The sequence below is a fragment of the Macaca mulatta genome, chromosome 3, assembly GCF_049350105.2.
Source record: "Macaca mulatta isolate MMU2019108-1 chromosome 3, T2T-MMU8v2.0, whole genome shotgun sequence".
In the NCBI taxonomy this organism is placed as follows: Eukaryota; Metazoa; Chordata; class Mammalia; order Primates; family Cercopithecidae; genus Macaca; species Macaca mulatta.
In genome coordinates, this window is record NC_133408.1 from 44,522,627 (window position 1) to 44,548,663 (window position 26,037).

The 26,037-nt window shown below is 46.1% G+C and overlaps 1 protein-coding gene across 2 annotated transcripts; it reads left to right on the forward strand.

The window, feature by feature from the left end:
* The first annotated feature begins 735 nt into the window (after positions 1 to 735).
* On the forward strand, positions 736 to 25,882 carry KDELR2 (KDEL endoplasmic reticulum protein retention receptor 2). 2 transcript variants are annotated; one of them, NM_001260765.1, is given in 5 exon segments: positions 865 to 974; positions 10,909 to 11,009; positions 16,954 to 17,112; positions 20,125 to 20,377; positions 23,790 to 25,882. In NM_001260765.1, coding segments are annotated over 5 exon segments (639 nt in total). In that variant the 5' UTR covers positions 865 to 883; the 3' UTR covers positions 23,825 to 25,882.
* The last annotated feature ends 155 nt before the right edge of the window (positions 25,883 to 26,037 follow it).

Genomic DNA, 26,037 nt, shown 5'->3' on the forward strand with positions numbered 1-26,037 from the left:
AAGACAGTCCCTAGAATGGTAAAATCTTCAGACCCCTACATAAACTGCATCTTCCACCCCCACCTTCAATGTTGACCTTATCTTGAGTGAGGCAATCAGAAATCAATTTTTTTCCTCTTGTACCTTTTTTTTTGTTTTGTTTTGTTTGAAACAGGGTCGCACTCTGTCGTCCAGGCTGAATTGCAGTGGTACAATCATGGTTCACTGCAGCCTCGATCTCCTGGGCTCAAGCAATCCTCCTGCCTCAGCCTTTCAAATAGCTGGTGCTACAGGCACGCACCATCAGGCCTGGCTAATTTTTTAAAACATTTTTGTAGAGACGTGGGGGGAAGTCTCATTAGGTTGCCCAGGTTGGTCTCGAACTCCTGGGCTCAAAGGATCCTCCAGCTTCGGCCTCTCAAAGTGCTGGGATTCCAGGCATGAGCCACCGCACCCGGCCTTCTCTGACACCTTTTCATACAGTAGGCTTGTAAAGCTCTTTTGATATGTGGGAGGGAAAAAAAAGATCCCCAGGGAGTGGTGTTATTTCCAAAAAGTAAAGGAAACTGCTGGCCCCCCGAGGAGAAGCCGGAAACCCGGTAGGGAAAAGTTGGCAGACAGTCCGGGGTCTTCTTGCAAGGGAGTCCCTGCGAGCTGCCCTGCAGAGCCTGAGCTGGGGCGCGCCCCCTTTAAGGGGCGGGGCAGCGGCGGGGCCTGGCCCCACTCTCCCAGGCTGCCCCGCGCGCGCGCGCCGGCAGTTCGGCCACGTCCCTGGCCACGTCGCGGCAGCTCTCGCCATCTTCGCCGCTTCCTCTCAGGGGCCGCCGCTGCCTAAGCCGCCCAGCCCCGGGGCCGCCGTGCTGCACCGACCGCCGCCGCCGCCGCCGCTGCCGCCGCCGCCGCCATGAACATCTTCCGGCTGACTGGGGACCTGTCCCACCTGGCGGCCATCGTCATCCTGCTGCTGAAGATCTGGAAGACGCGCTCCTGCGCCGGTGAGCGGCGGGGGAAGGCCCCGAGAGGCTCGGGCGCGGGGGCCGGGTCTCGCCGAGGACCCGCAGACCTCGGCCACCCCACGGGCCAGGGACCTGCGCCGGCCCGACACACCCCCTCGGCCGGCCTAACGGGTGCCCGGACCCGGGGGGCAGCGGCCTGCGGGCCCTCGGGGTGAGCGCCGGGCCGGTGTCGCAGCGCCGGGCCCCGCTCTGCACTCGATCGCCGCGCGAACTTGAGCCGTCGGGGCGCACCTGGCTGCGCGGGGCCCTGCTCTGTCTGAAAAGTTGGCGTGAGGCGGGGGATCCGGCAGGCGTGGCCCCTCCCTGGGCTTGAATAGGGTCCCTTCTCCGGCCGAGATCCCGCGTGGGGGTCCCGGGGTTGCAGGGAACCCGCGAATCAATGGGACAGGCGGGAGGAGGATGGGCAGGACCGCGGCCGGCTGGGCCTGACGTGGCAGCCCAGCCAGCTCGGGAGGCGGGGCGGGCGCAGGGAGAGGTCACCCGGCTCCCCACCCTGCCCGTGCAAGGCCCAGGTTCTAGGTGTGGTGTAGTGGGGTCGGGTCAGGCCTGTCCTTAGAGTTGTGTGGGCATCACCCAAGCCCTTGGGTCCAGGATCACACCCGTTGCGGAGGGGCTTGCGGGGAGGTCTCAGCGATTTTCTTGGCGTAATTAATGCTGCTTTGGGAAACGATCTGGTTTGTCAAACTCTTAAGTGCCTCCATCTAATAATGGGTTCTCTTAAAACTGTAGCGCCCGGGGGCCGCCGAGGCCTCCTATGGGTTCCTGCAGTTTCTTACTCCACGTCACCAGTGAGTTGGCTGCTGCCCTGTTCAGGAGTACAGATGTCATGCAGGCACTGCTAGGAGGCAGTGAAAAGAGTCTTTCCCAGATAATAGTTTTGAACTTTTACATTTCGTTAAAGGTATAATACTTGAGAGTTTTTAACTTATTCTTTTTTTTTTTTTTTTGGAGGCAGGATCTTGCTCTGTCACCCAGGCTGGAGTGCAGTGTGCGATCACTGCTCACTGCAGCCTCTACCTCCCCTGGCTCAGGTAATCCTCCTGCCTCAGCCTCCTGAATAGCTGGGACTCCATGCATGCACCACCACGCCTAACTTTTTTTTTCTGGCTATTTTTCGTAGACACAAGGTTTCACCATGTTGCCCAGGCTTTAACTTTCTTAAAAATTCCTTAAACTTATTTTTGATGCTCAGCGAAATAATTTTTGTTGAATTCAAGAACTAAATTTTTTCAGAGGCAGTAAAAGATGATCCTGAAGGATCTGGGTGGCAGAGACTCTATTTACCTGATTTATTTCTAAAAATGTTGGCATGTAAAGTCCCACTCACTTCTCTGACTCTGCTATCTGCAGGCCTCCCCTATCTCCTTGGATCATAACTGAGATCCAGGAAGTAAGCAAAGCCCAGAAGACCTTTGAGCAGTTAAAATGGGTGTTACAAAGTCCGTGTGCCAGTGTGTTTGACTTGGAGGTGATCTCTCAGTTGATACATAGTTCTGAGAGGCTCCATTGTATGGTTTCCAATGACAACATATCATTGCAGCAATGTGGATAAGTGGCGTTGAGGCACTTGCTGTATATCAAGTAGTCAGCCGAGTGCTTTATATGGCTTATCCCAGGTAGTCATTAAAATAACCTTAGGAGGGCCGGGTGCGGTGGCTCATGCCCATAAACTCATCACTTTGGGAGGCCGAGGTGTGTGGATCACCTGAGGTCAGGAATTCGAGACCAGCCTCAGCATGGAGAAACCCCGTCTCTACTAAAAATACAAAATTAGCTAGCCGTGGTGGTGCATGCCTGTAATCGCAGCTACTTGGGAGGCTGAGGCAGGAGAATTGCTTGAACCTGGGAGGCAAAGGTTGCTGTGAGCCGAGACCGCGCCATTGTACTCCAGCCTGGGCAACAAGAGTGAAACTCCGTCTCAAAAAAAATAAATAAATAACCTTAGGAGGTAGGTGCTATTGTTCCCATTCTGTGGAGGGGGGATATGAGTCTTAGGGATTCAAATAAATTTAGTGATATAGCCAGGATTAAAGCACAATTAGCAAGTAACTCAAAGGATTGGATAGATGAATGTCTAAGGGAACCTAAATAAACATTTGATACCAAACCACGACGTTTAGATCCTTTTTTGTCACACGCAGATGATGTTACCTTTTTTTTTGTTTTTTTTTTAAAGAGTAGGACCGGTGTCTCACTCTGTCCCCCAGACTGGAGTGCAGTGGCTGTGTCATGGCTTACTACAGCCTCAAACTCCTGGGCACAAGTAATCCTCCCTCCTCAGCCTCCTGAGCGGCTGGGTACAGGTGTGAGCCACAGTGCCTGGCGATGTTACTTTTAATCTTTAGTTTTGCTCCAAAATCTTTGTGTGAGTCTCTTTATTTTTTTCCATATGTTTTTCAGAATCCCCTCCTCTGGCAAATCATTAAGCCTTGAAGTGTGCTGTCTCTTAAACTTTATCTAAACTAAGATATTTGGGAGAATTCAATGCAACTCCAGAATAATGATTTCTTTGGTTTTTTTTTTTTTTTTTTGAGAGTAAGTCTCGCTGTTGTGCCCCAGGCTGGAGTGCAAGGGCGTGATCTTGGCTCACTTCAACCTCCGCCTCCCGGGTTTAAACAATTCTCGCCTCAGCCTCCCGGGTTCAAGCGATTCTCTTGCCTCAGCCTCCCGAGTAGCTGGGACTACAGGTGCCTGCCACCACGCTCGGCTAATTTTTGTATTTTTAGTAGGGACGGGGTTTCACCATGTTGGCCAGGCTGGTGTCGGTCTCCTGACCTCATGATCCGCCCACTTCACCCTCACAAAGTGCTGGCATTACAGGCGTGAGCCACCGCGCCAGGCCGTTCATTTTTTACTATTCACTGTTTTCATTTGAGGGATTCAGGAGCATATCAGGAAAATATGAAATACTTCAGCTAAAATGCTAACGAAGGAAGAGAAATAGATCAGTTAACTTTGTGTGTGTGTTTGCCAAGTATTCCAGGGACATTATTAAACTGTTCTTGTTCTCAGACTTAGGATGATTTCTGTCCTGGTTTGTATGTTTTCCTGATTTTAAGTAAATCACCCAGATCATTTATTCAGAATTAAATGCTAACTTTGACAAGCTGCTTTGTTTTTCCATACTAAATTATAAAAGTTGTTTAGAGTTTTGAAAGAATAAGAATTTGATAGGAGTTTCTCAGATGACTGGAATAGAAGACACGTGCATCCAGATTGTGTTTCTCATTTTGAAAATACTGATACTGAGGTTCATTTTTAGGATTTTAGCACCGATTTTGAAACTTCTGTTTTAGTCTCAGAACCATGGTGCTTTTTACCCCATAAGGGTCAGGGATGAAGCTGACTCGTGCAGAAGCTGGAGATTCTGTGTTACTCGTAGTCAGATTCCAGAACAGCTGCCTTTAAGGACCATTTTAAAGTGGGGGCGGTGAGTTGATCATGTTTGAGTCTGCATTCTCTTGTGGCTGTATCTGCTATTGTCTTTACAGAAGAGTGCCAAAATGGAGTGTGAGTTTCTCCTATTCTGAATTATTGCAGCTCGATCCATAGTATGCTCAAGTTGTCACTTTATTTTTGTCCTAAACACTGACCTACATAACCTTGGAAGAACAAGCGGTGGTTTTAGATGAAGGGCTTCCTATTCAAATTTTCCTGTAGGCCAATGGTTATTAGTGCCGTATCTACTGTAGTGCTGTATCTATTAGTAGTGTGTATCTACTGTAGCTAAAGGAGTCTTGCTGAGATCCACGACCCTGGGCCTTCCCCCATAAGTCTCTCTCCTTCCCTCCTACCCCTGTCGCTTAGGTTGTTGTTAGCTGTTATGTAGGTTGTAAACTTTTCATCCTACCAAACACCATACTGAAGCTTATGGTGTCCATACATTTCACATATGGGACAGTTGATATTTTTGGAGTAATATAGTGGGTAAGATGGGGAGTACTCCAAGAAGCTTTTGCATCACCTGTGCAGCTCCCTCTGTAGCTGTTGTCGCCTCTGCTCCTTTGAGCGCCAGTCTCTGAGTAATCATTACTCTCAAACATTTATTAACCACCCACCATGTACAAGGCACTGGCACACAATTCAGAACAGCAGCTTGCAGCTATTAAAAGTTTTTGTTCTCGGCCAGGCACGGTGGCTCACGCCTGTAATCCCAGCACTTTGGGAGGCCAAGGCGGGTGGATCACGAGGTCAGGAGATTGAGACCATCCTGGCTAACATGGTGAAACCCGTCTCTACTAAAAATACAAAAAAATAGCTGGGCGTGGTGGTGGGCGCCTGTAGTCCCAGCTACTGGGGAGGCTGAGGCAGGAGAATGGTGTGAACCCGGGAGGTGGAGCTTGCAGTGAGCCAAGATCGTGCCACTGCACTCCAACCTGGGTGACAGAGCGAGACTCCGTCTCAAAAAACAAACAAACAAAAAAAACAAAACAAAAAAGTTTTTGTTCTCGGCTGGACTTAGTGGCTCATGCCTGTAATTCCAGCACTTTAGGAGGCCAAAGTGGGTGGATCACTTGAGCACAGAAGTTCAAAACCAGCTTGGGCAGCATGGCGAAACCCTGTCTCTACCAAAAATACAAAAATAAGCCAGCCGTGGTGGTGCGCTGTGGTCCCAGCTACTCAGAGGCTGAGTGGGGAGGATCACTGGAGCCCAGGAAGTCGAGGTTGCAGTGAGCCGTGATCACACCATTGCAGTTCAGCTTGGGTGACAGAGTGAGACCGTCTCAAAAACAAAAATCAAAAAAAAAAAAGTTTCTATTCTCAAGAAAGCTGTAATATAGTTGAAATGATATGAAAATGTACAAAAGATGGCCAGGCGCGATGGCTCACGCCTGTAATCCCAGCGCTTTGGGAGGCCGAGGTGGGTGTGTCACCTGTCAGGAGTTCAGGACCAGCTTGGCCAATATGGTGAAACCCATCTCTACTAAAATTACAAAAAAGTTACTTGGGCGTGGTGGCTCGCGCCTGTAGTCCCAACCACTTGGGAGGCTGAGGCAGGAGAATCGCTTGAACCCAGAAGGCAGAGGTTGCAGTGAGCCGAGGTTGCAGTGAGCCGAGGTTGCGCCACTGTGCTCCAGCCTGGGTGACAAGAGCGAAACTGTCTCATAAAAATAAAAATAAAAAATAAATACTAGGGCCGGGCGCGGTGGCTCAAGCCTGTAATCCCAGCACTTTGGGAGGCCGAGGCGGGCGGATCACGAGGTCAGGAGATCGAGACCATCCTGGCGAACATGGTGAAACCCCGTCTCTACTAAAAAATACAAAAAAAAACTAGCCGGGCGAGGTGGCGGGCGCCTGTAGTCCCAGCTACTCGGGAGGCCGAGGCAGGAGAATGGCGTAAACCCGGGAGGCAGAGCTTGCAGTGAGCTGAGATCTGGCCACTGCACTCCAGCCTGGGCGACAGAGCAAGACTCCGTCTCAAAAAATAAATAAATAAATAAATAAATAAATAAATACTAAACTTTGCTGATGGACATAGAAGATGACCTGTATGTATGTTCATACTGCAGTCCTGGAGAGCACCCAGGCAGGCTGGTGAGGAAGAAAGATGACATCTCTCCAAATTGATTTCTTAATTCAGAATATTATCAAAGCTAAAGACAATAAACTGAGTGAAATAATGGGCAAAGTTGGCAATTCACTGAAGAATCACAAAAGACCAATGAAGCATGAAAGGATGCCCAGTCTCACTAGGAGTTAGGAATTTGAATATTAAACTAGCAGTGCGGGCCAGGTGTGGTGGCAGTGCTTTGGGAGGTCAAAGCTAAAGGATCACTTGAGGCCAGGAGCTTGAGACCAGCCTGGACAACAGTGTGAAACCCTGTCTCTACAAAAAAAAGGAAACATTAGGTGGGCGTGGTGGCGTGTGCCTGTGTCTTAGGTGCTCAGGAGGCTGAGGTGGGAGAGTCACTTAAGCCCCAGGCCGCAGCAAGCTGTGATCATGCCATCATACCCCAGGTTGGGCAACAGAGTGAGGTTCTGTCTCAAAAAAAAAGGGGGAGGCGGGCAAATAAAGAAAAAAGAACAGCAGTGCATACCACTGGGTAGGGAAATGTTGGCAAAGATGTGAAGAAAGGGTCTTTTGATTTGGTGTTAGTAGATAGGTAAATTGACATGGCCTTTCTAAGAAGAAATTTGACAGTATCAAATTTAAAATGTTCATGTCTTATTTTTGGTTTATGTGTTTTAATTTGCATTATTTTTTGTTATGGATTAAAAAATTTTAATTGATACATTATGATTGGATCTATTTATGGGGTACAAGTTGATGTTTTAATACATGTGTATGTTATATAGTCTAATCTGAGTAGTTATTTCCATCACCTCATGCGTTTATCATTTCTTCATTTGAAAACCTCTCTTCTAGCTATTTTGTAATGTGTAATACCTCATTGGGAGGATTGCTTGAGCTTAGTAGGTCAAGGCTGCAGTGAGCTATGATTGCACCAGTGTGCTCCAGCCTGGACCACCACGGAGAGAGACCCTATCTCCAAAACAAAACAGAAAACAAAAGACATTTAACCTAGCCCAGTAGGATAAGACAAGAATGATGTTAAGTTTAATGATTGATTTCCATTTAACAAGTTGTACTCCTTAATATGGATGTTTGGTATATTTGGTATGGGGATGTCAGTTTCAGAAGCATTTACAAAAGTGAGTATTCTGGGAGAGCTTATTACCTGGTAACCTTAGCATGTTTTGATCTCAAAGTGGAGAGAAACTGACTAGGAGAGCTGCTCTGGTTTAATAGCAGGTATTCTACCCCCAAACTCTCCAGGAGATTCTTGCCCCACCCACTTCTGTCTTCAGCTAGGATTCCTGTTTTCCTATGAAGATAGGATAGTTTTGTTGTGTTAAAGGAAGAAGCTCCTACTTCCTAATTAGGATCCCGGGCTAGGGAGAATGGTGTGGGACCACATTAGCATCTGCAGATTTCCAGCAAGGCGGTCCTGCGTGGATGCTACTCCATGGACGGACTGCAAACCACCCACTGCCCTGTGCGCACTCGGGGCTCTCTCGCCCTCCAGCTAGTAGTAAATTAGGGCAGAGCCCTATTTACAGTCACAGAGACACAGTATGACCTGCACATTCTTCACAAGTGTTCTCCCAAAATACCACGAAATGACATGCCCCCATGACATGAAGATAAAATGAATTCCATTTTCTTTTGTCCATTTATTCATTCAGCAAATATTTTCTGAGTCCTGCTGTGTGTCAGGGCCCAGTGTCCCATGCAGGGAATACAAGATGGAATAAGGCATGACCCCGGCCTTTAAAGATCTTGGTATTGAGTGGGGTTTTGGGGGAGAGGAGAGGCAGGAACCACATCATCACAGTGTATTTTTATAAGTACTGTAATTGGAGCTAGGGCAGCAGCTGGCATGAAGTAGTTCCCCTTATGTGCTTGCTGAATGAATCAACAGTCCCGAGGGAGGGTATCTTCAGAGATGACCTCCCGGAGGAGGTGGGATGTGAGCTGGGTCCCCATGGGGGGCTGGTAAAGACAGTATGATGGACCCTGGTTTTCAGTATAGGAATTCTGGGAATGAGGACACAATTTCAAATCTACCTGACTTCCAAAGTTCTGTTAGAGTAAAACCCTTTCCCACAAAATTCATCTATCTGTATCCTGTATGCCTATATTTAAAATATTGGAAAGAACCATATAGGAAGTAAGCTAGAAATTGATTTCTCAAGGCTTCAATAAACACCAGGTATGGTCTGACTGCTCCCTGTTCTTTCTTCTTCCCCCTCCGAAACCTCCAGTTTTCTTGGATAGCAGCAGCCTTGTTATTTCCCCTTTGGAACATTGATCTCTGTAGGAAAAAATAAGTTATCCGTTACTGGGGAAAAGACTAAGCAGAGCAGATTTACTGTCTGTGTCTCCTCCTTTGGCCCTTGAAGTTGGTTTCTATTGATGGATCTGGAAGGGTGGCGTCAACATTTTCTTCCATTTCTATTTAGGTGTGTATGTGAATAGGCTGGGACTACAGTTATTCATCTGAGAAAGTAACATTCTTACATTCAGGCTTTCAGTTTCAGCAAGCTGCAAAATGATTGTTCCTAAAATATTGAAAAACAACGTGTAATACAAAAATTAGCCAGGCGTGGTGGCGCACCCACCTGTAGTACCAGCTACTCAGGAGGCTGAGGTGGGAGGATCACCTCAGCCCAGGGAGGTCAGAGGTGCAGTGGGCTGTACTTGTGCCACTGCACTCCAGCCTGGGCAACAGAGTGAGACCCAGTCTCAAAAAAAGAAAAGAAAAATAATGTGCTTTTCACGTTCCAGAGGAGTGTTGTGAATGATTTGGGTGAAAGTTCATTTAACATTTCTGTTAAATTCATACTTAATAAAATGTGTAATAGTGTGAAGTTTGCATTATAGATGAGGGTAGGTGGGTTCTGACATTTAGTTAGTCTTCAGTTTCTTTAATGCATTCGCTCAGTCTCCAGCATCTGAAACCCATAGTTCATGTCCTTTGTCAAGTAAATATTTGGTCAAATATAAATGTCAGAAAACCTGTGTGCACACCACATAAATGTCCAGCCTTCCTGGCTGAGTGTGGCTGTGCCATGCAGTGCTCTGGAGGTGGGTTGGTGGTTGGAGGTGGAAACACAGTTTCAAGGCTTTAAAAAAGACAGCTGCTTTTGAAGACCGGCTGTAGTTGTGGGTTACCACCTTCATGTTGTCCTAGCATTCAGGAACATTTTTATACAAATACAGTGGAATTTCTGTTTATTTTATTTTAATTAATTTGTTTTTTGAAACAGGGTCAGGGATGTGACCACAGCTCCCTGCAGCCCCAACCTTCTAGAGTCACGCAATCCTCCCACCCCAACCTCCCATGTAGCTGGGACCACAGGTGTGTACCACCTTGCCTGGCTGTCACTTTTTTATTTTTTGTAGAGAGAGAGTCTAGTCTCAAACTCCTGGGTTCAAGCGATCCTCCCGCCTTAGCCTCCCAAAATGTGGAGATTACAGGCATGAGCCACTATGCCCAACTGAGACGGAAGCTTTAAAAATCTTAACATATCCAAGTAATTGCCGCTCTTAGCAAAGAAGTCACCATGGAAAGGTGATGCCATTATTCCAGCGGGAGTTCCTGCCCAACTCTTACCTGAGTCAGTGCTTCTCACTCGACTCCTCATCCCCCTTAATCACAGTAGACTCCATCTCCATTCTCAAAAGATTTCTCACCATGGAGATATTGTTTTATGATGCAAAGAAAGGCCCGGGCGAGATGGCTCATACCTGTAATGCCAACACTTTGGGAAGCTGGAAGGATTGCTTGGGCCCAGGAGTTCAAGACCAGTGTGGGTAACATGGTGAAACTCCATCTCTACAAAAAATGTGTTTAAAAATTAGCTGAGTGTGGTAGCTCACACCTCTAGTCCCAGCTACTCTGGAGGCAGAGGTGGGAAGATTGCTTAAGCCCAGGAGGTCAGGACTGCAGTGAGCTATGATCGTGCCTCTGCACTCCACCCTGGGCAGCAGAGGGAGACCCTGTCTCGGCGGAAAAGAAAGAAAAGAAAAATCTGAATGTAAGAGACAAGTTATAACACTAAGTGACAGCAGAATTATTGAGAAATGTGTTCCTGCCTGAGGAGATATGTTTGAGAAATATAAGATTCCTTTGAATGATACACATTCTGGCATAATGAAGCCCCTTTCCTGTGGTCGCCCTTTATAGTGAGACAGAAAAACCTGTTAGAGCCTCCCAAAAGGGGCATGTTTGGGAACGTTAAGGGATAGAAAAACTACAACTGCTCTTGTTCATTCAGAGCCCTCCCCAGACCTGGGCCTTTGACCCCACACACCCCTCCTTCCCTGTCTGCACTCCATGTACAGTGTGATCCACAGGAATCCTAAAGCTCTGCAGGCCTTTCTAATACTTCCCTTCTGTTTCTCCAGGTATTTCTGGGAAAAGCCAGCTTCTGTTTGCACTGGTCTTCACAACTCGTTACCTGGATCTTTTTACTTCATTTATTTCATTGTATAACACATCTATGAAGGTATGGTATGCCATCCACTGGAGTGTATTTCATCTACAGTGCACAGGTCTATGGAAACTTAATTTATGTCAGCTGTATATTTTTAATTAAAATGCTCCAAAAATAATGTCTTAATATGCTGTTCTTGACTTTAAAACTTTCACACCACCTTGTACATATAACTGGGAATAAACGAGTTATCAGTAAGCATACATTTTTGGTTTCAAACAGTAGTTAATTAAAATACTTTGAAGTTAGAGCTTTTTTTATTTTAGGTTCCTTAAGTATGATAAATCTAAAGCTCTCGATAGCTCTATAAGGAAGAGGGGTAACCATTATATTTTCAAGCCGTGGGAAATTACAGAGTCCCCAGAGAAATCCAGCAAGTTGGTACATAACAAGGAATGAAAGCAGGACTCCTAGTTGCAGTGTCTCATTTTGCTGCTGTGTGAGGAACTGTGTATAGGTTTCTACCTTTTTTCTTTTCCACTGAGTCAGTTTTTCTTAAACTGTTGTGTATGTGTCATTTTTATTACATTTGCCATGCTTAAATGATCTGTATGCCATCATTTACTTAGTAACATATTTTTTAAACCTTTCAACTTGTCCGAAGCATTAGTATCTATAACACCTTTGTTGTCTTTCTTGTATTTTTTTGAATTCACATTAAAACAAATGTATAACTATTAAAATTCAAAATGTTTGCACACCACCTAACACTTTGTGTACCACTGGTGGCGCACACCCCATACTGGGGGAAGTTGTAGACCACGTGAGCTTCAGTTCTTTCGCACAGTGTTGAATTCATGCTTGTGAACACCTATAGAGCTGGGAACTGAGGATGTGGCAGAAAATAAGCAGAAGTTTCTATTCTGGTGTGGGAGAGTACACAGATGATGGCAGTACAAATGACTGCAATTTATGGTGGATGATACAAAGGAAAAGTATAAGAGACTGCGAACCTATGGGTATTAAAAAAATGAAACAGGCTAGGCACAGTAGCTCATGCCTGTAATCCCAGCACTTTGGAAGGCCAAGGTGGGTGGATTGCTTGAGCCAAGGAATCCGAGACCAGCCTGAGCAACATAGTGAGACCCCGTCTCTAAATATATATGTGTGTGTGTGTGTGTATATATATACACACACATATATATATATGCAAAAATTAGCCAGGCATGGTGGCATACTCCTGTAGTCCCTACTACTCGGGAGGGTGAAGTGGTACGATCGCTTGAACCCTGGCGGTTGAAGTTGCAGTGAGCCATAATCACACCACTGTACTCCAGCCTGGCAGCCTGGGTGACAGAGCAGGACCCTGTCTGAAAAACAAAACAAAACAAAACAGGGGCTCTCGAGATATGTAATAGGAGTCTGATTTCTTTCTTTCTTTCCTTCATTCTACAAATACTGAGCACCTGTGCACCAGGCACTATTCTAGGACATTTGGTTATTAGCACACCCAAGGAAGTAATATTTAAACTGAATCCTATTTGGTATGGCATCTAAACAACCTCCCCCCAACATTTTGTGTTCAGGAGCATTTTCATAAGCACTGTTGAAAGGAGACAAAGCAATATGTGAGTCTGGTCTTTACTAAAAAGCAAATTTGAGTCACTTATAATGGATTCTTCATTACCAAGTGATGGGAACCTAGTATTCAGGAAGTGAGCTTACTTAAAAATGGTTAGGAGCTGGGCGCGGTGGCTCACGCCTGTAATCCCAATACTTTGGGAGGCCGAGGCGGGTGGATCACGAGGTCAGGAGATCTAGACCATCCTGTAAATGGCGAAACCCCGTCTCTCCTAAAAATACAAAAAATTAGCTGGGCGTGGTGGCAGGTCCCTGTAGTCCCAGCTACTCGGCAGGCTGAGGCAGGAGAATGGCGTGAACCCGGGAGGTAGAGCTTGCAGTGAGCCGAGATTGCGCCACTGCACTCCAGCCTGGGTGACAAAGTGAGACTCCGTCTCAAAAAAAAAAAAAAGGTTAGGTCCCCACTTGTCTAGGCAAGTTAAAACTTGAGATGTGTGAACAAGAATCCTCCCTCCCACTCAGGATGCCCAGGTTTCCGAGGAATCCATGCTTGCTTGGTTGTAGTTTCTAAGCACAATGTCCTGAAAGTCTGGCCTGAGACCTGAGGTGCTCGTGTCTTTTTACTTTAACTTTTATGTGCTGGTGAGAGGAGAGAAGCAGCTGTTCTTCTCCAGCTGCTGCTAAGGCCTTAGTGGAAATAACGTCCATTAAGTTTTTATTAACGTTGAGCTGGCGGCAGGCTAGGTCCTGGTGAGAGGCCTGTCTGCTGTGAGCCTTGGCTGGATGTGCTGAGGGGGTTCAGTGCACATGTAGATGGTATGTGTTTTGTTTATGCATGTAGATTTTGTTTTGTATTTATTCACATATGTGCACATATATTTTTGTGTGGAGAGAACTCCTGTAATAGTGTATTAATGTTCCTTGATTCCTTTTGGGGGTAGTTCTTTGGTATATGGGTATGAACAACAATTTTAATACCATGTTGACTGTTTATTTGCAAATATGAAGTGTCAGGGTCAATTTAGTGTCTTCGTAGTTTTTTAAAAGCATATAAGGGCTTCATGACTGCTGTCAATTTCCTATTAAGTCATCTGCCTAGATGTTCTCACATTGTCTTTCCTGGGGAGAAGTAGTGCTAGGCAGGACAGCTAGCTCTCAGGTGTTTGTTCCTGGACTAAACCTGCTATTTGATCCTTGAGCCTAATTTCTGCAGTCTGAGAGTTGATGTAATTTTAGAATATCAGACTTTTCTTTGGGGTCAGAGAAATACATGTTATTTGGCCTTTTTAAAAAAATTTTTGTATTTTTCGTAGAGACGGGGTTTCACCATGCTGGCCAGGCTGGTTTTGAACTCCTGACCTCAAATTATCCACTCACCTTGGCCTCCCAAAGTGCTGGGATTACAGGCGTGAGCTACTGTACTTGTACACCAGTTTCTTATAAAGTTAAACTTATGGCTGGTCATGGTGGCTCACGCCTGTAATCCCAGCACTTTGGGAGGCTGAGGTGGGTGGATCACGAGGTCAGGAAATCAAGACCATCCTGGCCAACATGATGAAATCCCGCTTCTACTAAAAATTAGCTGGGTGTGGCGGCGTGCGCCTGTAATCTCAGCTACTGGGGAGGCTGAGGCAGGAGAATTGCTTGAACCCGGGAAGTGGAGGTTGCAGTGAGCCGAGATTGCACCACTGCACTCCAGCCTGGCGACAGAGCAAGGCTCCGTCTCAAAAAAAAAAAGTTACACTTAACATATGACCCAGCAATCCGACCCCTAAGTACATACCCAAGAGAAGTGAAAACTTACATTCACACCAACACTTGTACGCAAATGTTCACAGCAGCTTTATCCACTGTCCTCCCAAATCAGAAACCACCTGTCCTTCAACTGGTGAGTGAATAAATAAACTGGTGCATCCATACAATGGACCACCAATGGACACAGCTATAAAAGGAACAAATTATTAATACTAGGCCCTCACTTAATGTCATTGGTAGGTTCTTGAAGTGAAACAACATACACTGAAGCCAGTTTTACCGTAGGCTAATTGACATGAGTAAGAGTTAAGTTCCTACAGCATATTTCTGGTCCCCAAAACACCACCAGACTTTTAAATAAAGACCCAAAACAGGCTGGTGCAGTGGCTCACGCCTGTAATCCCAGCACTTTGGGAGGCCGAGGTGGGCGGATCACCTGAGGTCAGGAGTTCAAGACCAGCCTGACCAACATGGTGAAACCCCGTCTCTACTAAAAATATAAAAATTAACTGGGCTTGGTGGCGGGCGCTTGTGTTCCCAGCTACTTGGGAGGCTGAGGCACAAGAATCGCTTGAACCCGGGAGGTGGAGGTTGTAGTGAGCCGAGATCGCACAACTGCACTCCAGCCTGGGCGACAGAGTGAGAGTCTGTCTCAAAAAAAAAGGCCCAAAACAAATGTGAGCTATCAATTTTTTTTTTTTTTTTGAGACAGAGTCTCACTCTGTTGTCCAGGCTGGAGTGCAGTGGCGTGATCTCAGCTCACTGCAAGCTCCGCCTCCCACATTCACACCATTCTTTTGCCTCAGCCTCTGAGTAGCTGGGACTACAGGCACCCGCCATCAAGCCCAGTTAATTTTTTGTATTTTTTTAATAGAGACGGGGTTTCACCGTGTTAGCCAGGATGGTCTGGATCTCCTGACCTCGTGATTCGCCCACCTCGGCCTCCCAGAGTGCTGGGATTACAGGCGTGAGCCACTGTGCCCAGCCAGTGTGAGCTATATATTTAAGAAAGATTAATAAAAGCAACATAATTATTTATCCAATTTTTAGTGAATCAGTGCGTGATGGTGGGTCATAGTGGTGGTGGGTTAAATCAAGAAGTATATGTTTGTAGGCTGGGTGCTGTGGCTCACGCCTGTAATCCCAGCACTCTGGGAGGCCGAGGTGGGCGGATCACGACGTCAGGAGATCAAGACCATCCTGGCTAACACGGTGAAACCTCTCTCTACTAAAAAAATACTTAAAACTTAGCCGGGTGTGGTGGCGGGCGCTTGTAGTCCCAGCTATTCAGGAAGCTGAGGCAGGAGAAGGGCGTGAACCCAGGAGGCGGAGCTTGCAGTGAGCCCAGATCGCACCACTGCACTCCAGCCTAGGCGACAGAGTGAGACTCCATCTCAAAAAAAAAAAGTATATGTTTGCAAAGCAAAAATTATAAGGAGTACCTCCTACTACCATAAAGTTAAAAAACAATAACAATTATAGCAGGCTCACTGAGTGCTTTTGTACTACATTGTTTATTGTACGGTTGTATAATTATTGTATATTACTTTATGAATTTTTATTTTACCATAATTTTATTTATTTATTTTTTATTTATTTTTTTTTTGAGACGGAGTCTCCCTCTGTCGCCCAGGCTGGAGTACAGTGGCCGGATCTCAGCTCACTGCAAGCTCCGCCTCCCAGGTTCACGCCATTCTCCTGCCTCAGCCTCCCGAGTAGCTGGGACTACAGGCGCCCGCCACCTCGCCCGGCTAATTTTTTTGTATTTTTTAGTAGAGATGGGGTTTCACTGTGCTAGCCAGGATGGTCTCGATCTCCTGACCTCGTGATCCGCCCGTCTCGGCCTCCCAAAGTGCTGGGATTACAGGCGTGAGCCACCGCGCCCAGCCATTTTACCATAATTTGTATTCATTTTCCAACCCACTTCAGTTCAGGGTCCCAGGTGGCCAGAGCCTATCCCAGCAGCTCAGGTTCAAGAAGGGAACTTTCCCCCACTGCACAGGATGCCATTCCATCACAGGGCGTGCTCTCCCACACCCACACTCACACTAGGATAGTTCACATGCCAGTTCACCTAACAAGCACATCTTTGAGATGTAAGAGGAAACCATAGTATCTGGAGAAGACCCACGTGGACCCGGGGAGAGCGTGCGAACGCCATGTGGACAGTGGCCCCAGCCGGGAACCAGTTTCTTTTCTCATCAATGTTACAACGAAAGGATGTTATTGGCAGACCTGCTGTATACACAATAAGTTTGGTTGACTCTCAAATGCATTAGGCTAACTGAAGTTGGACTCAGAAGGCAACATACTATATGACTCCATTTATGTGGCATTGTAGAAAGGGCAAAACCACGGGCGAAGAACGTAAGTGTGATTGCATTGCAGGAGGTGAAGGAAGCCTGGGGGAGCTTGACTGCAAAGGGGCAGCATAGCAGAATTTTGGGGGTGATGGAACTGTTCTGTGTCCTAATTTTGGTGGTGGTTATGCCTCAGAACTGAACACCTCCAAAAAAGAGAATTTTACTATATATAAGTTTTAAAATTCCAAAAACAGGCTAAGGAAGAAAATCTTGCCTTTCCAAATACATGGGTAATAAAAAAAAAAAAAAAAAAAAGCTGGGGGAGCTGGAACAGTGGCAAGGTATTGACACTTGGTATTTTTTTCTTTTGCTTGTAGGTTATCTACCTTGCCTGCTCCTATGCCACAGTGTACCTGATCTACCTGAAATTTAAGGCAACCTACGATGGAAATCACGATACCTTCCGAGTGGAGTTTCTGGTGGTCCCTGTGGGAGGCCTCTCCTTTTTAGTCAATCATGATTTCTCTCCTCTTGAGGTTAGTTTAAAAGGTTATTTAGGGCCAGGCGTGGTAGCTCATGCCTGTAATCCCAGCACTTTGGGAGGCCGAGGCAGAGTTCGGCCTCCACTTTGGGTGGGTCATGAGGTCAGGTGTTCGAGACCAGCCTGGCCAACGTGGTGCAACACCGTCTCCACTGAAAATACAGAAAATTAGCTGGGTGTGGTGTGCACATGCCTGTAATCTCAGTTACTCAGAAGACTGAGGCAGGAGAATCGCTTGAACCCAAGAGGTGGAGGTTGCAGTGAGCCGAGATCACGCCATTATACTCCAGCCTGGGTCACAGAGCAAGACTCTTGTCTTGGGGGAAAATAAAAAAGAGGTTATTTAGGGCTGTGCCTGGTGGCTCATGCCTATAATCCCAGCATTTTGGGAGGCCGAGGTGGGCAGATCACTTGAGGTCAGAGGTTCAGGGCATTCAGCCTGGCCAACATAGTGAAACCCTGTCTCTATTAGAAATACAAAAATCAGCCATGTGCGGTGGCTTACGCCTGTAATCCCAGCACTTTGGGAGGCCGAGGCGGGCGGGTCACAAAGTCAGGGGATTGAGACCATCCTGGCTAACACAGTGAAACCCTGTCTCTAGTAAAAATACAAAAAAATTAGCCGGGTGTGGTGGCAGGCGCCTGTAGTCCCAGCTACTTGGGAGGCTGAGGCAGGACAATGGCATGAACCCAGGAGGTGGAGGTTGCAGTGAGCTGAGATCACACCAGTGTACTCCAGCCTGGGTGACAGAGTGAGACTCCATCACAAAAAAAAAAAAAAGAGAAATACAAAAATTAGCTGGGTGTGGTGTTGTGCGCCTGTAATCCCAGCTACTTAGGAGGCTGAGGAAGGAGAATCACTTAAACCTGGGAGGCGGAAGTTGCAGTGAGCCAAGATTGAGCCACTGCACTCCAGCCTTGGCGACAGAGTGAGGCTCCATCTAAAGAAAAAAAGTTATTTAGTGGTCATTTCTGGTCATCTAGGTGAATGGACCTGTTTGCATGTTTGCAGATCATGTAGGTTTTCATGGGGTTTTTTGTTTTTATTTTCTGGTTTGGCAAACTCTAGTGCAATGTTCATGACTGGTGTAAAAAATCGTAGATGAGAATTAAGCACCCACATATTTGGGTGTCTGCTGACAGCTTACAGTCTGATTCATTTGAAATAGAAACTTGAAACTGTATTTCATTATCTTGACTTCTGTGGTACCAAACACAGCCCTGCCCGTACCAGTGTTGGAAGAACACAGTCTCCCTCCTGTAGCCCACATTTTGTTTCCTTTTCATGTACAGATGTGCACTGATGTTGTGTCTATTACCCTGCGTAGCAGCACTCTGCACCTCTTGCCTTTAGGAAAGGTGGTTTGTGGTGCCCCTAGCACTGTGCAGTGCACTGATCTGCTCCCGAGTACCTCTTCTTTTACCTCTTCTTTCCTTACTGAACAGGCAAATGGTGCTGCTCCACATCCTGGGACCGATCAAGTCACTGTGCTACTCTGAGTGTCTGATGGATGCTGGGAGTGCCTGGACTTTTTTTTTTTTTTGAGACGGAGTCTCGCTCTGTCACCCAGGTTGGAGTGCAGTGGCATGATCTCAGCTCACTGCAGCCTCTGCCTCCCGGGTTCAAGCAATTCTCCTGCCTCAGCCTCCCGCGTAGCTGGGATTACAGGTACCCGCCATCATGCCCGGCTAATTTTTGTATTTTTAGTAGAGACCAGGTTTCACCATGTTTTCCAGGCTGGTCTTGAACTCCTGATCTCAGGTGATCCACCTGTCTAGGCCTCCCAAAGTGCTGGGATTACAGGCGTGAGCCACCACGCCCGACCATGCCTGGACTTTTAAAACACTCAAGGACCCTCTGAAAGTCCTTCTGTTATCATCATGAATAAAGTCACATGTTGGGCAGAGAATTTCCATAATTACAATTCTGACTTCTACCCCTTTGATTTAACCACACCAGAAAGCTTAAGGAATAAGAAAAATAGTAAAAATATTTCAGTAGTCTGGCAAGATCAGTCAGCGAGGAAAAACAGCAGCAAGGAAGTAGAAGGAACTTATCAATTATCAGTATTGTCAACCCTGGCGGAAAGCAGGGTTCATTTGGTATCCCAGATCTGGAGCAGGACAAGCTTGTCCAGGAGAAATGTCTGTATGTAGATTCATAGAAAATTGAGGCGGGAAAAATAAACCTGGAGAGACAGGGTGATGAAAATTCAAAGTGGTAGAGATGTCCAGGTTACCCAGCTTGTCACACTGGCAGTGCCCTGCCTCTTAAAGGTTGCTTAAGTTTCTGTGATTTATGCCAGGAGTCCTCAACCCCTGGGTCACTGACTGGTACCGGTTCATAGCCTGTGAGGAACCAGGCTGCCCAGGAGGAGATGAGCGGTGGGTGAGCAAGTGAAGCTTCATTGTATTTACAGCTGCTTCCCATCACTCACATTACTGCCCAAGCTCCACCTCCTGTCAGATAAGTGGTGGCATTCAGTTCTCATAGGAGCGCGAGGCATTCAGTTCTCATAGGAGTACAAGGTCTATTGTGAACTGCACATGTGGGGGATCTAGGTTGCGTGCTCCTTACGAAAATCTAATGCCTGATGATCTGTCACTGTCTCCCATCACCCCCAGATGGGACCATCTAGTTGCAGGAAAACAAGCTCAGGCTCCCACTGATTCTGCATTATGATGAGCTATATAATTATTTCATTGTATATTATAGTAATAATAGAAATAAAGTGCACAATGATTGCAATGTGCTTGAATCATCCCGAAACCATCCATCCATCCTGCTGGTCTGTGGAAAAATTGTCTTCTATGAAACCAATCACTGGCGCCAAGAAGGTTGGGGACCACTGGGTTATGCAGTTGCCAAGTTGTTGTTCTGTTTTGGGCCAACATGCCCCACTCCCCACTCATCTTAAGCTGCTTTGTGGTAAAGCAAGCAAGAGTGTTTCCTTTGAGCTTCTGGTGGGCAGTGGGTCCTGATGGAAGCTTGCCATTTCTCTTCTAGATCCTCTGGACCTTCTCCATCTACCTGGAGTCCGTGGCTATCCTTCCACAGCTCTTTATGATCAGCAAGACTGGGGAGGCCGAGACCATCACCACGCACTACTTGTTCTTCCTTGGCCTCTATCGTGCTTTGTATCTTGTCAACTGGATCTGGCGCTTTTACTTTGAGGGCTTCTTTGACCTCATTGCTGTGGTGGCCGGCGTAGTCCAGACCATCCTATACTGTGACTTCTTCTACTTGTACATTACAAAAGGTATGTTGGATGTGGCCTGCGTTGTTTCTAGAGTCACATGTTCTTTTAGGAGCGCCCTTGCCCGGCACTCTTCTAACCGGGCACTCTCTCATAAACTGGCTCCAGAGAAACACTTTTGTGATTGACCAGTAACATTCTGGATCAGGATGTTGTTTTTTTTTTTTTTTTTTTTTTTGAGACAGAGTCTCACTGTCGCCCAGGCTGGAGTGCAGTGGCCGGATCTCAGCTCACTGCAAGCTCCGCCTCCCGGGTTTACGCCATTCTCCTGCCTCAGCCTCCCGAGTAGCTGGGACTACAGACGCCCGCCACCTTGCCCGGCTAGTTTTTTTTTTTTTTTTTTTTTTTTTGAGACGGAGTCTCACTGTCGCCCAGGCTGGAGTGCAGTGGCGCGATCTCGGCTCACTGCAAGCTCCGCCTCCCGGGTTCACGCCATTCTCCTGCCTCAGCCTCCCGAGTAGCTGGGACTACAGGTGCCCACAACCGCGCCCGGCTAATTTTTTTGTATTTTTAGTAGAGACGGGGTTTCACCGTGGTCTCGATCTCCTGACCTTGTGATCCGCCCGCCTCGGCCTCCCAAAGTGCTGGGATTACAGGCGTGAACCACCGCGCCCGGCCGCCCGGCTAGTTTTTTGTATTTTTTAGTAGAGACGGTGTTTCACCGTGTTAGCCAGGATGGTCTCGATCTCCTGACCTCGTGATCCGCCCATCTCGGCCTCCCAAAGTGCTGGGATTACAGGCTTGAGCCACCGCACCCAGCCGATGTTGTCTTTTTAAATATAAGAATCCTTTTTCTTTTGCAATCACTTTTCCTAAAATGACATATTTTCACTAAAAAATTCATCTGGTGTTTCAGTAAACATAACACCAGATACCTCTCTGTGCATACACAGACACATGACTTAAACTGTACATGCTGTTCTATACACTGCTTTTATCCCACTCACATTTTTCATGTCACTAGAAATCTACAAAATTTTCAGTAGCCACAGAGTGTTTCATTATGTGCATGTACCATAATTTATTTACCCAGCCCCCTGTTCATGGCTGGTCAGGCTGTTACTGGTTTGCTGTTAAAATCCAGTCATTATATCAGCATCCTTGTTTTTTGCATTTGTATGAATATAGGACATGTGAACTTTACAAAAATTTGATGAAAGCTATCATACTTGTTCAGAAAAAAAAAGCATATTTATGCCAGGTGCGGCGGCTCACGCCTGTAATCCCAGCACTTTGGGAAGCCAAGGTGGGCGGATCACGAGGTTAGGAGATCGAGATCATCCTGGCTAACACATGAAATCCTGTCTCTACTAAAAATACAAAAAAAATTAACCAAGCGTGGTGGCAGGCACCTGTAGTCCCAGTTACTCGGGAAGCTGAGGCAGGAGAATGGTGTGAACGCGGGAGGCAGAGCTTGCAGTGAGCCGAGATCGCGCTACTGCACTCCAGCCTGAGTGACAGAGCAAGACTGTCTCAAAAAAAAAAACATATTTATGCATATGCACCCAAATGCATGCATATAGTTTTGGAGGATTCAGGAACCTCTGAAACCCAACCACAGATCCCAGGCTAAAAATCCAACTATACAATAAAATTCCTAATGGTGGAATTGCTAGGTAAAAAGCATATATAGGTCGGGTGCGATGGCTCATGCCTGTAATCTCAGCACTTTGGGAGGCCGAGGCAGGTGGATCACCTGAGGTCAGAAGTTTGAGACCAGCCTGACCAACATGGCGAAACCCCAACTCTACTAAAAATACAAAATTAACTGGGTGTGGTGGCACATGCCTGTAATCTCAGCTACTCGGGAGGCTGAGGCAGGAAAATCTCTTGAACCAGGGAGGCGGAGGTTGCAGTGAGCTGATATCACGCCATTGCACTCCAGCCTGGGGAACAAGAGCAAAACTCTGTCTCAAAAAAAAAGAGCATATATATCTTATATATCTTATATCTTTCCTTTTTTTTTTTTTTCCTCCAGAGCGAGTCTTTCTCTTTCGCCCAGGCTAGAATGCAGTGGCTTGCTCTCGGCTCACTGCAACCTCTGCCTCCCAAGTTCAAGCGATTCTCCTGCCTCAGCCTCCCGAGTAGCTGAGGTTACAGTCACACACCACCACACGTGGCTAGTTTTGTTTTGGTTTGAGATGGAGTCTCGCTCTGTCACCCAGGCTGGAGTGCAGTGGCACGATCTCGACTCACTGCAACCTCCACCTTGCAGGTTCAAGTGATTCTCTTGCCTTGGCCACCCTAGTAGCTGGGACTGCAGGCATGCACCACCACACCTCGGTCTCCCAGAGTACTGGGATTACAGGCGTGAGACACCGCGCCTAGCCCTTTTTTTTTTTTTTGAGACAGAGTTTTGCTCTTGTTGCCCAGGCTGGAATGCAGTGGTGCAATCTGGGCTCACTGCAGCCTCTACCTCCCATGTTCAAGGGATTCTCCTGCCTCAGCCTCCTGAGTAGCTGGGATTACAGGCGCCCGCCACCACACCCAGCTAATTTTTATATTTTTAGTAGAGATGGAATTTCTCTATGTTGGTCAGGCTGGTCTCAAACTCCCACCCTCAGGTGATCCGCCCGCCTCAGCCTCCCCAAGTGCTGGGATGACAGGCATGAGCCATTGTGCCCAGCCTAATTTTTGTATTTTTGGTAGAGATGGTTGTGCCCAGCCTAATTTTTGTATTTTTGGTAGAGATGGTGTTTTGCCATTTTGGCCAGGCTGGTCTTGAACTCCTGACCTCAGGAGATCCGCCCACCTCTGCCTCCCAAAGTGCTGGGATTATAGGTGTGAGCTCCCTCACCTAGCCATCTTTTGTGGTTTTTTTTTTTTTTTTTTTTTTTTTTTTTTTTAAAGAGACAGGGTCTCATGCTGTTACTCAGGCTGCAAGAATGCAGTGGTGTGATCCTTCCTCACTGCAGTCCCAAACTCCTGGGCTTAAGTGATCCTCCCTGCTCATCCTCCTGAGTAGCTGGGACTACAGATGCATGCCACCACACCTCTTTCATTTTAAAAAATCTTTTTATAGAGATGGGGTCACTCTCACTTTTTTTGCCCAGGCTGGTCTTGAACTCCTAGCTTCAAGGGATCCTCCCACCCTGGCCTGCCAAAGTGCTGGGATTACAGGCATGAGCCACTGCACCCGGCCTTTATGTTTTAGTACCCAGAATTTCACAGGCCTCCCTACATAAGCTATATTTTACTATATATTGATTAGGGTGAAAGTCATAGTAACAAAAAGCCACTATGAATTTAGTGGCACTTTCGATGAAATTTGTATTTTTAAAATACAATTGCTTATTCCCTATACCTTACTATGTAGAATCTTGTGTGTGGGAGACTTCTAGGAATGGGAAGAAGGAAGCTAAGTTTGTCAATATCAGTAACCTTTTGTTTTCTTTTCTTCTCTTTGAAATTCTAGTACTCAAGGGAAAGAAGCTCAGTTTGCCAGCATAAGTGCCAAAGATCATCACCAGCATCTGTCCTTCAGGGTGCTCGGACAGAATTCTTACCACAGCAAAGGCATAAGATGCTTGATACGGAAAATCAGAAACTTAACTCTTTTGTTGCAGATAGTCATCAGTGGCTCTGTAAGAACGCAGAGGAAAAGAGCCAGAAGGTTTCTGTTTAATGCATCTTGCCTTATCTTTTTTTATTACTGTGTACAAAGATTTTTTTACACAAAGAAACTTAATGCTGTATTAATAAATTCAGTGTGTAGCTTCAATTGGGATAGTTTCAAAAGCGAAGATTTTGTGAGGAATAAGTGCAAACTTTTTTTTTAATTTTAAAAAATTCTTTGAAACTGTTGAGTCTTTGTGTCTGCAATGAAATTGTACTCCTTGACAGTTGGTAGATTATATATTCTTCCATCCCTCAAACTTGCATTCCACTATATTTATTTTTTGGCAAAAGATGAGCTGTATTTGTTTGAAATCTGAGACACGATGTTCAATTGGATGTATCTGTTCAAATTTATTCCCATGTGACGTGGAAGTCCTTCGTTGGATGTCACAACACTACATTTGAGGATGGTAAGGATGACTTGGAGGTCCATGGTTTTCATTACCAACATTTTAAGATTCTGAATGTTGATGGAGTCTCACTGAAGAGTCACCAAAGGTGCCTGCCCTCTTCCTCTGCTGCGAAGTGTCAGTTGGAGACTGTCCCAAGGGTGCTGAAGAATCCAGCGGCAGGAGTTCTGGCTGCTTTCCATCTGAGTGTGGGATGGGAGGGGCATTCATGATCATTTGGATATAGGAATCTACTCCTCTGAGGAATGGAACACAAGTAGTTACCTGTCACTTTCATTTATAATTCCAAAAGATGACTACAACCATGTCCATGCTCAGATTCAAACAGTTTTCCATATCACTTTTGGGTGGTAAGATGATTTACAATTTTTTTTTTTTAATTGGCAGCACCACTAACCATTCCTTATATTCTTTTTTGTGTGGTTGGTTTTTTTCTTTTTATTTAACCCACAGCTGACATCATAGTTTCTTGTTTTGTTTTCCAGAGCTCTTGCATGACTTACGTTACCATCCTAAAAAACACTATATTAAACATAGAATAAATTGTCTTTTTTATGAATTAGGCTTTTTGAACATCCTATGTTGGGAAGATTTTTTTTTTTTCAATTGGCAACAAAAGCTCTGTAGGGCTGCAAACATTTAAAGTCCACATAATCATCTGTAAGACATGTATTTTGTGGAAATACTAGAATTTTTTTTCCTGATTTTGCCATTATATGGATTTGCTATTTTTTTATTAATGCAAAAGTATATGACTTTGTTTTTTATGTGATACACCATAAATATTAAAGTGTTGAATACTAACAGTGCTGACGACAAGAAGGATGTAGTATTTTTGCTTTCTGCATTACAATGTCTTCTGGAGGAAGGAAGCAGGATGGGTTTCATTTGTATCTAGTGTGTGTCTTAACATCTTTCTAAATCAGCAGTGTAACTGCATAGTTTAACTTCCTGTCTGTGTGCCTCATTTTACTTTTCCCTCCTTGCCTCATGTTTTGGCTTTTGTGTATCAGAGCATCTTTCCTTGCAGCATCCTAGTCTTGCTTTAGTTTCTGTGGTCTCTTTTCATCCTCCTTAAGGATTCTGAGTGTGGAAGGAGGCTGGGAAGTCTAGTGCAGTAGGTGAGCAGACATCTTGCTGCCCAGCCCGGGGTGGGTGGGGCGCACACCTGTCTTTGTGCATGCAAATCCAACACACCTGGCGCATCCTCTGGAGAGCATGACGCACGGAAAGGTCTGGAAGCTCTGCATAGTGATGCCTTCTGCAGTCATCCTACCCAAGTAAAAGTAACTTTGGCTATGTTGTTACCACCGTTTTGGTCACCCAGGAGGACATCTTAGCAAGGGTGCCTGCGAGCGAGTGTGGGACTGGGCCTCATCCTTGCCGGCGTTGGAAACCAAGGCCTTGTATGCCATGCCTTATGAAGCACTGTTTCACAGTTACTTTCACTTCCTGAATAAAGGTTACCAGGTAATTAATATTTTTATTGAGGTGTTTATTTGTGTGTTTTTCAATGTAAGCATCATGAGAAATAAAGCAAAGTTCAGAGATTTGCCCCATAACTGATATGATAGGAAAAGCTGCTTTCCAGCCAGGCCTGGTGGCTCATGCCTATTATCACAGCACTTTGGGAGG